Below are 10,915 nucleotides of genomic sequence, written 5' to 3' on the forward strand. Positions count from 1 at the left end.
TGACCTGGCAGAACCCCTTTACTTAGCCTGGTACTGAGTTTTTCACAGCACACTGGGGTTGAATCTGGTCACTGATTTTGCTTGAGACTGACGCTGTATGTAGAAGTGTTCCCTCTCTAGCTTGTTTGCTTTTCCTCTTCTTCATCTAGGAGATGCTAGGGATGTAACAGGTGCACAGCTAACATTCGTTGAAGATGGAAATATAATGCACAGGAAAGAGGAAGGTAAGAATAGAAGGAGAAAGCAGGACTTTCTTCTGCAACCAAAAGAGGACAAGAAAACATCTTGCCAAGGGAAGGGCAATAGCCTATAGAAAGGTTTGATTTTTTGAGGACTTAACAACTTTAAAAAGTGCCCTTACATATATAAATTTTGAGAAAAAGAAAAGCAACAATAGAAAAGCTTCTCCCTGGGAGCCTACGGCTACTACCAATCCATCGAGCCTGGTGTTTGAGACTTTGAACATGGTGTGTGCTCTTTCAAGGTGATGACATTGCTCTGAAGTCACAGAAATGATTGCAGTGAAAGGGTTATGGCTCTTAGTGGGTTGGCCACACTGAAACACACACACACACACACACACACATATACACACATACACACATGCAAGCAAGCACACACACACTCACACCACACACACACACATACACACACACACACAAGCACACACTGTGGAGCTAAGGGAGGTGGGTGGTTTTGAGAGGAGTTAGATAGATTAGTTGAGTTATTATCAAAATACATTGTATTAACTTCTCCAATAATTAAAAACCTTTTTTTTAAAAAAAATGTACTCCATCCACTGACCTTAGATGCAAGTTTTTTATTTTTTATTTTTTTGTCACTTTCACCATCCAAAATTTTGGGATGGGGGGGCAGTGTTGTGAACTTGCATCAAGAGAGCCCAGAGTTTGGAGCCAAGCCCAGCACTGCTGAATGCAAATCACTCTGTAAGGGGTGGGGCAGCAGAGGGGGACAAATGCTGCCTTGCAGAGTAGTTTGGAAAACTGAAGGCAGGGAGCCCAGACTTGCCATATCCCAGGTGCTCAGTAGCTGCTGAGTTTAAATGTGGCATGATTCAATTATTTAAGAGCATCCAGGCTGTGCTCACACGCAAATAAGGAGCTCATGAAATATTTCTGTCCTGGAGGGAAGAGATACTGTTTCTCTGCTGTCAGCTCTCTAACAGAGAGGGGAATGTGGCCCAGCATAGAGAACTACCAAGTCGCTCTGGAACCGAAGAGGGGATCTGATTCTCAGTGGATCTTGGAGACTGAGCACAAAGCAAGATTCTTCTCAGTTAGCCTCTCCCTCTGCAATGCTGTGGATGTTTGTGTCATCCTGGATGCCTGCATTGAAACTTAATCTTCAGTATGAGGGACTCTAGAGATGGGGCCCATGGAGCTGATAGGGGCAGAGCCTCATGAATAGAATGAATGCCCTAGACCTGGGAGAACTCCTTCACTCATGCCCTGCACCACATCAAAGGTGTCTGTGAGGTAGTAAGTAGACTCTCACCAGACACCAATCTGTTGCATCTTGTCTCTTAGATGCTCCCATGTCAGAACTAAATGAAATGAACTTCTGTGTTTATGAGCCACCTAGGCTATGACACTGTTGGAACTGTCCTGAACAGACTATGGCATGGTATTCCTGAGGAAGATACATAGAGGACAGCCAGTGACAAGACCAAAGAGCCTCATTTAGATCTCTGAATCCTTTTTTTCTTACATTCAGTCATTTAAAAACATTTTCTCTTTTCAAAAGGAAATTGTGTTCAATACGCATCCATACAAGCTAAAAGAAAAAGAAAGAGTTGTAAATCTTAGATATCACTGAAAACGGTCTGCTGTTCATCCTTTCAAAGTTTTTTCTAGGCAATCTGGACACATACTATGTTCTTATGCAACAAATGAGGTCACCCAGGATGGCACAGAACAACTGTTCTGTAAGGGTTTTTCCCATTGGACAGCTTTCCATGTGGGAAAGTAAAAAGTATCCAAGTTTTCCCTGGGTGACAGGGTGGACAACAAGTCGCTCACAGGGCCTTCTCTGAAACTTGGAGTTGTCTTTTGTCTCTCCACCTCCAGTGAACAATTTTAGAGTAAAACCTTTACACATCCCATAATTGTTCCTACAGTCCTCACGTTCATTCTTTGCAAGTAAGGGCAGTAAGGAAATGTGTAAATTATGATGCAAAGGTCTTCAGCAGGAGGGAGGGGCTGAAACTCAGCACAAAGCTTTTCCTTCCCATTCTGTGTGACCTTGACAGTTTGTTTGTTTGTTTTTAGTTCTTCGAGAATTTTGATCAATGATCATGCTCACTCTTCCTCCCCTTCTTGCCAGATTCCTTTCCCCCTTCCCTTCCCACCAAGTTTGTACCTTTCTTTCCCCTCTAGACAGCCCAATTTGCGGAGCCCAAACATCTTGGATGTGTGGCCTTCCATTGGAACATGGTATCTTATCAAGGACTACATCTTTAGAGAAAATGGACTCTTTATTTCTCAGCAGCTAACTATTGGCAATAGGGTCTCTGTGGGAGATAGAACTTCATGCTGACTCCCCTCTCTATGTTGGAATTTGGTCCTTCAAGTACTATGACAAGTGTTACTTCATTTCTTGTCACCAAGCAAAAACTGAGTGCGATGCAGCCCCCCCCCCCCCCCGTTCTTAAAAAGATCAAAGTCTAGAGGCAGAGATACAAGATACAGCAACTTCGTGTAATGTGTTTTCTCTCTCGTTTAGTGCAGAAAAACCTAACACTTGATGAGAAGAAAAACAGGTGCGAAGGTTACTTCTGATTGTAAAACTGGCACAATCTGGGAAGACAGTCTCAATGGGACTGTCTAGATCAGTTTGTCCTATGAGCATGTCTGTAGGGGGGGTTGATGTTAGAAGACCCAGCCCACTGTGGGTGGCACCATTCCCTGGGCATGTAAATGCAGAACTGTGTAAGTATAGAGCTGAGCACTGGCAAGCATGCATGCATTCATTTCTCTCTATTCTTGACTATGGATGTGACTATTTCAAGTTCTTGCTGCCTTATCTGCCTTGTTGAGATGGACTGTAACCTGGAGTTATGAGCTAAAACCTTCCTAGGTTGCTTTTTGTGAACGTTGTGTTATCACAACTAGTAACGTTGACAGAATTATATTAAAGTAGCCTATGTTTAGTGAGATCATTATATCTAGGAACTATGGTATATTAAATGATAAACATTCATCTCTTTTAAAAAGAGGTCTCATTTTTATCTATGTATATACTTATATGTGGGTATATGCACATGAACGTTGTGACTATGGAGGCCAGAAGAGGGCATCAAATACCTTGGAGCTGGAGTAACAGGCCACCTGACATGGGAGCTGGGAAGCAAATTTGGGTCTTCTAGAACATGTGGGTCTTCTAGAAGAACATGTGCTTTTAACCCCTGAGCCATCTCTCCTGCCCTAAACATTGGTCTTTTGATGCTCATAGTCAGACTATGAAGGCTACGGTCACGGGCATTACATCGTTGTAGACTGAGATAGAGGGAAGTTAAATAACTTGTCCAAAGGAATTCAGGTAGGAAGCACTGGAACTGGGGTTACCAAGTGGCTGAACACACAGCCTTTGGATTAGGAGATGGTATCAGTGTTGTGGTAACCTGGAGTAAACACTGTGATTTCACTTTCTAGGTACTGTGGCCTGAAAACCAGCCTGCTGACATCCCCCCTGGTGGGGTTCATGGTGGCCAATCAGTGCAAGTACCACACACCCATTGGCTTCCCTCAGATCCCAGTGGCTGCCCTGGCTGTGGAGAAAGTGGGTCGCTCCAGTGTATGTTACCAACTGGCTCTGTTTCCTCCTAAACCCACCAAGGAGCCGCCTTCGGTTGATCACCGTGACCTCACAGATGGTTTTTTCCTAGGCCACCCTAAATTAGCACAGTTTGACACTCTGGCATGTACCACAGGGTCTTCAGTCCATGTCTTTGTGAACCCAGCCACTAGGAAACCAGAGAGCCTTCCAGAAGACTTCAGGAACAGTCTCCAGAAACTAATGAGTCCAGCATAGTTTGTCTAACACTCTACATGGAATTCATCACGCCATAAGATGGCATTTAGGTTGTTCCCTGTGTATTTTTCCTTTTTAAGTCCTTAGCGTATATTTTTGCCCTTAAAATGCCTGTCAGTTCCTTAAACAATTTTATAACAAAGTCACCTAAAGTCATAGTGGAATACCTCCTGTAGCCAAGCACTTTACACAATTTATCACACAGAGCAGCTCACAGCTATGCAAGAGGGAGGCACTATCCTAACCCTTTCTGAGGAGTGGATAGTGAGGTTTCAGACAAGTCATTTGTCTCTATGAAACCAGCATACTTCAAGCTCATACTCTTAACCTTGGCACTGATGTCTGCTCCGTCCATGCGGCCCTCAACCTTAAGCAAACCCAGGGCCGTGAAGGTGGCCCTTTCCACATAACAGCACTCACTACCTGCAGACCAGTTTCTCTATATCCAGTGACATTCCTTACTTCTTTGCTAATGTATTACCAGCCAGGTTGCCTATGTCCCATGGTTTGGCTTCATTAATCCAATTTGACTCATTACATACCCTTAGCTTTTTTTCAGTAAATAGACACCTGATGTTTTTGTTTTTGTCAATGTGAACTGTGGTACTCGAAAAATCACCTTCCTTTTTCATATATCTTGAAGAGAAGGTCTCTCATGCCCTTTCCCAGTTGGATTCCTAAATGCTTTTTAAGCAAATAGAGACTCTTAGCTGTGGAGTTGAGTTCCAAATCCCTGCTACCAGTATGATATACACAAAGACCACATGCTAGCCCTTTGTCATTAAAGCTATTTAGTTTTGCCTAGGTATATGTAAGGGTTTTAAAAACACTTCAGATAAGAATTCTAAAACTTGGAAAGCTATTTTCCAGCAAACTGGGGTGTACAGGCATTGATCTGCCTGGTTTCTGGCTCTGGACCACTCCTGTTGCTCCTTGGAGGCAGCTCTCGGTATCAGAGCATTGCTTTATTCCTGGAGGGTCTCCCTTGTGAGTTGTTTCCTCACACTTTATAACCACTCTCAGAGGTGGGTATTCTTATTCTTATTTCACTGAACAATCAGGATAGACTAAAAAGAAAGGTCTCTCATTAGTCTGGGCCTCACCCATTCTTCTGTCGGGCCAGTGAGCCTCTGAGCCCCACCTGCTTCTGCCTCTCAGTGCTGGGATTACAAAGTGTGGCGGTCTGAGTGAGAATGGTCCCTATTGGCTCATAGATTTGAATACTTAGTCACCAGGAAGTGGAACTGTCTGAGGCAATGTAAGAGATATATCATGCAGAGTGGTCTTTGAAGTTTAAAGTGCCCACACCAGGCACTGCGTTCTCCTCTCTGCCTGCTGCCTGAGGACCAGGATAGGAAGTAAAGCTCTCAGCTACTTCTCTAGCCCGACGCCTGCCTGCTGCCACTCTCCCCATTATGATGATCGTGGGCCCGTCCTCTGTAAACAAGCCCCCAAATAAATGTTTTCTTCTAAAAGTTGCCTTAGTCGTGGTGTCTCTTCATAGCAATAGAACACAACTAAGACACAAGCCCACATCCTTCCCCCGGCAGTTTTTAAGGGTTTGGATTCAGGACCTTGTGTTTATGAGGCAAACTCTTTATTGTCTCCTCTCCCCGGCCCTGGGCCCATCTTTCTGTCACACCAATTCTTCATCTCATCCCAGTGGTCCCGAGTTTCTATGTTACCGTGTTCTGCCACCAGTTTTTAAATAGTGTAGTGACTGTAGTGTCTTTCAGTGAGAGGCCCTTAAGTCCGCGTCTATGCAATACAATGGTGAAGAGAAGAGTGTACCCTTGGCAAGCCCTGAGTTGTCTCCTGAATTTCCTCCATGCAGGAAAACAGCTTGTCTTAGGTAACCCAGGACAACCCTGATTGTCCTAGTGTCGTGACAGACCCTCCCCTCACAACTATGGACCCTAGAATGGGAACAAAATTGAAAAAGCAGGCTATGGCTCACTCTACTATGTTTCTTCATACCAGTGGGCATCAAATAGTTAGTCTGCTTGCTTTTTTATCACAAACACACCAATCTGGATCACTTATAAAGCATTCTCACTATTCTGGAGGCTGAGAAACCCAAGATCAAGGCACTGGCTGCTATGCCATCTGTGGGGCCGCCTTCTGCTTCCTCGTGGTACCTTGTGTGTCCTCACATCAGGAGAGCTGGCGGCTGGCTGCTCCCCTTTTATCTTGTCTCTGTGGGCACTGATCCTTTCACTTAACCATCCTCTAAGGAGCCCACCTTTAATGACATCATATTAGGTCTTCAGTTTAACCATCCTCTAAGGAGCCCACCTTTAATGACATCATATTAGGTCTTCAGTTTAACCATCCTCTAAGGAGCCCACCTTTAATGACATCATATTAGGTCTTCAGTTTAACCATCCTCTAAGGAGCCCACCTTTAATGACATCATATTAGGTCTCCAGTTTCAGTGCATGCATTTTAGGGGGACACACACAAACCACAGCAGCCTGGGAGGAGACCCCACTGGCTAATTTTGCAAAGTGGAGGTGCATATGCCTGTCATTCTGCCCACCTTTGGAAGATGTATTTGAGATGCGCTCTGGGGTCATTTGGGCATGAATTCTGGGTCCTATGGAGAGTTGGAATGTAGCCTCAAAAGGCAGCATTGACCCCAAGTCAGCAAAATTCCCTTGGGTCATGGACCCCTTCATCCTGTGAGAAGCACAGCCAGAGCAAGAATGGAGTGGATTTGTCTAAAGTCCAGGGTGGGCAGAAAAATGGCTCAGGATATGGGGAGATACTGGCAAAAGTTTCTCAACCCGGATACTCACACAGCCATCTCTTTACTGAGCTGTGTGAATCGAGGCACTACTTCCCTTTGTAGTTCCCGGATTTGTGAAATGGGGACAACAGTGCCATGATGATGAGTCCTGCTCACCAAGGTAGGCAGCAGGATTGCCCTTCCCTGGAGACAGTGGGCAGCATTTTCCCAGGAGAACTAACATGCTATGTGTGCCCACTACACACTTCAAGGTAGACAAATATACAATGGTTACTTTTCTCTTCCATGTTTCTGTAGTGAATCAGACACCATTTTCTGTTATGTGAGAAAAATTAACGGTAAATAAGGAGCAAGGGATGCTGGCATATGTTGGACCTAGAGTGTCCCCTGGAACTCACCAGAATTGAGTCGGAAGAGTTTCCTTGGAAACAGCCTCAGGACTAGGTAAATTCCAGGAGCCGAAGTACGCTGACATGCTTTCCAGCGTGAGCCAAAGCCAAGAACATCACACCACTCACTGGCTTTTAGTGGGCAATCCTAGCACTCTGAACTCACTTTAAGACTGCAGATAGAGCCAAGTCTCAATTGCATGTTCTTGTAGGAAGCTAGGATGTTATTATAAAGGTGACTAAATAAATCCAGAGCCTTAAAAAGAAATCGCTGGCTGTTCACTGCTTTACAAGATGTGCTGAGCTTCGGGCAGCTCTTGTTACGGGGCACTTCTGAGCAGGGATGACTCCCGTGCTCCCTAACAGGAGACTAGCTGTGTTAATCCGAGCAGGTGAAGAAAGCCCACAGACAGTGGGGCTTTTCTAAGTGCCTTTTGTTACACTCGAGTTCATTTGAAAACCTACAGTAAGAGACGAGGTACAAAATGTGTGTTCATGTTCTGCTTGGACAGAATATGGCTCCTAGCAATTAATGCTCTCAGTCACATTAAGCATTAAATAATGCCTTGTGACATTACAGTATTGCCCATTACAAATCAATTTTGTAGTGTTTATTCATAATAAGACTTGAAATGTTACCTAGAAACGAAATATGTTTTCCTTAAAACAGTCAGACCTTATTAGAAATCCGGGGTTTTACAAATCACCATGTTAACAGTTATGTCCCCTGGCTAAGGTTTTCTTTCTTTAAATAGTGTTAAATTCAGCCTCAGACGCTCCAGTCTCTGTGTATTAGTCTTCTTGTGTGCACTGGCTTGAAAGGAAAATCTTAATGCGCCAAATGTACCTAGTGTCCTACTATGCACAACCTAATAAATCAGCCATTTGCAGGGAAAAATAATGAGCACTTTGTAAAACTGCGATGACTGGATCTGGGTTGCACAATGACATTGTCATTTTGCTGAAGTTGGGGTTTCTAACCCTTCAAGAAGAAAAAAGGGTTATCAACTATTGGGTGTGATGACATAGCACTAGCACTTTACGAGAGGAAGGCAGCGCTGGGCACACACCTTTAATCCCAGCACTCGGGAGGCAGAGGCAGCCGGATCTCTGTGAGTTCGAGGCCAGCCTGGTCTGTTGAGTGAGTTCCAGGACAATCTCCAAAGCAATACAGAGAAACCCTGTCTCAAAAACTAAAAAAGATAAAATAAAAAAATAAAAAAGCCGGGTACAGTGGTGCACGCCTGTCGTCCCAGCTACTCGGGAGGCAGAGACAAGAGGATTGATTGAGTCCAGGAGTTCTGGGCTGTAGTGAGCTATGCAGATCGGGTTTCTGCACTAAGTTCGGCATCAAGGTGGTGACCTCCCAGGAATGGGGAAGAGGTGAGGTGGGGGGGGCACCAGGTTGCCTAAGGAGGAGTGAACCAGCCCAGGTCAGAAAGGAGCAGATCAAAACTCTCATGCTGATCAGGAGAGGAAGGCAGGCAGATCACAAATTGAACTCAGGGTCAGACTGGGCGGCATAGTGAGACATGGAGGAAGGCAGGAAGGCAGGGAGGGTAGCAGGGAGGGAGGGAGGGAGGGAGGGAAAGAAGGGAAAGGGAGAAGATGTGTCAGACAGTTTTATGTGGACTTGCCAACAAGCTAGAGTCATTTGGGAAGAGAGAGGGGAAAATGTCCCAACAGACAGGCTGTGGTGCATTGTCTTGACTGATGCGGGAGGGTGGTCCTGGGTATTATAAGAAAGCCAGGAAAGGGAGAGGAGGGCAGGGGAGGGGAGGGAGAACAAAGAGGAAGGGAACAAGAGAGAGAAGGGAGGGGAGAGAAAGGAAGTGAGTCAGCAGGAGAAACAGCCTATTTCTAGTTGAGAAGAGTTAGAAGCGTCTAGCCATACAATCATATACCAATGGGAGCAAAAAGATGTAGAAAATACACGAGAACTCAATGCTAAATCGCTGAGATTTTTGGCAATTAGACTTCAATTTGAGCCCCGGTGTGCGGACTCCACTATTTCAGGTCCTCAGGAGCAATGTGACAGACCACTGTTCTCAGTGTGCTTCGTGTCTGAGCTTGGAGGGCTGTGCAAGCAAGGTAATGTCTGCTGGTTCAGTAAGTAGGCTGCCCTCACCCCTCAACCCCTAGAGCCTTACATGGAAGACTCCCAAGATGACCCAAAAGAGAAGTCCTTGTAAAGGACGCACCACTGAGGAAGATGGCCAGGAAGGGAAGAAGTCTGCTTGAAGACAGAGGCAGTGACACAACAGAGCAAAAGCTGCAGAACCCCGAGTCACCGAAGCCAGAAGAAATGGGGAGTCTGCACTGGTTCTTTGGAAGGCTCTTTGTACGTGTGTGTTCCGTGCGTGCAGGAGTGCGTGTGGTGGCCACAGGACAACCTCCACTGCCACCCCTTAGGCACCGTGTGCACCTGTGTTGTGAGACAGGTTCTCTCACTTGCCGGGAACTCACCAAGTAGGTTAGGCTGGCTGCCGGCAAGCCAGGGCTCTGCTTCCTAACACTGAGGTAAGAGCATGTGCCAGCCTGCATTTAAAAACAAATACCAGGTGCAAACACTATCAGCTGGGTCGACTCTACCTGCCTGACACTTTCACCTCTGACTGTGGCCTCCAGCACCAGGAGGGTTAAGTTTCTGTCCCAGCAATCCAGTCTGTCATGGTAGTCTGGGCTACAGAAAACAGACACACACACACACACACACACACACACACACACACACACACACACACACACACAGAGTTCTAATAAACACCAAGACATGAAACATACCAGGACGTGGTAAGGAGCCAGTTGGGGCTTTTAAATGTGGAGTCTGAAAGGCCTCATTGAGAGAGAACCATACTTGTTACCCAGGAATGTGGGAGATGGGGACAGGGTCCATGTCCTGAATCTGAGGGGGCAGGAGGTGCAAAGGGCCTGATCTGGGACGGATCTTGGTGCTGTAAGATGTCATCCTCAGAGCCAAACATCCTCCATCTTCACGAGATCAGCTATTCCTACTCAGGAGAGTCTGTGAGGATTCCTGGAAGGCGGAGAGGGTCAGTGGGCCCTCGCCTGAGTATCCGGCAGCTCTTCTGGTCACGTGTATGCAATTCTGCCCTAACCTAAGTGAAATGTGGCCTTGCAGTTTGGGTCTTTGTGGCTGCGAGGAAGCTATGTGGTCCATGCTGGGTAAAGATTCTGCAGCGTGGCTGGTCTTGACAGTACCACTTCATCTATGCTGTGGATACAAACTCAGTAGGCCCTTTGCTTCCCCACGGTGAACTCTGGTGGAACCACACTTTGGTTTCTCATTAGGACATTGTTCATCTCACCCAGGGAGGGAATCTTAGCAACACTTAAATGTGCTTCAGGACAGCAAAGTCAGTGGGGATGGAGTATGGAGTGAAGGGTGGGAAGGGGGGAGTAAATGGACAGTGCTCAGGGGGAGACAGGGCTGGATCCTGTCAGGCAGGCCTCACAGGTGATGGTCAGAGGTCTGGATTTTCCAGTTAAAACCTGTCTCAGAAAGATGCTACTGTGAAAATGACAGCAAGTTCCCTAAATGCAGAGAATGGCATGACGCACACAGTGATGAAATCAGCAACTACAGATATATTTGAACTTTCTGATAACCTAATACATGTCAATCTGACCCATGGTCACCTATTACTGTTTAATTCAAGAAGCCACACTTTCTTTGATGTCAAATACCACAAGACACACGGGAAAA

General features: G+C 45.8%; 1 protein-coding gene across 6 annotated transcripts in view; it reads left to right on the forward strand.

Annotated features, from left to right (window-relative positions):
* Positions 1-5,525, forward strand: part of LOC101841231 — a 157,835-nt gene extending 152,310 nt beyond the window's left edge. For all 6 annotated transcript variants that reach the window (XM_013122666.3, XM_013122672.3, XM_040745950.1 and 3 more), the window contains one exon: positions 3,672-5,525. In XM_013122666.3, coding sequence (XP_012978120.1) covers positions 3,672-4,050 — 379 coding nt within the window. In that variant the 3' untranslated portion in view covers positions 4,051-5,525. The remainder of the gene's footprint in view (positions 1-3,671) is intronic.
* The last annotated feature ends 5,390 nt before the right edge of the window (positions 5,526-10,915 follow it).

The sequence above is a fragment of the Mesocricetus auratus genome, unplaced genomic scaffold, assembly GCF_017639785.1.
Source record: "Mesocricetus auratus isolate SY011 unplaced genomic scaffold, BCM_Maur_2.0 Super-Scaffold_100004, whole genome shotgun sequence".
NCBI lineage: Eukaryota > Metazoa > Chordata > Mammalia > Rodentia > Cricetidae > Mesocricetus > Mesocricetus auratus.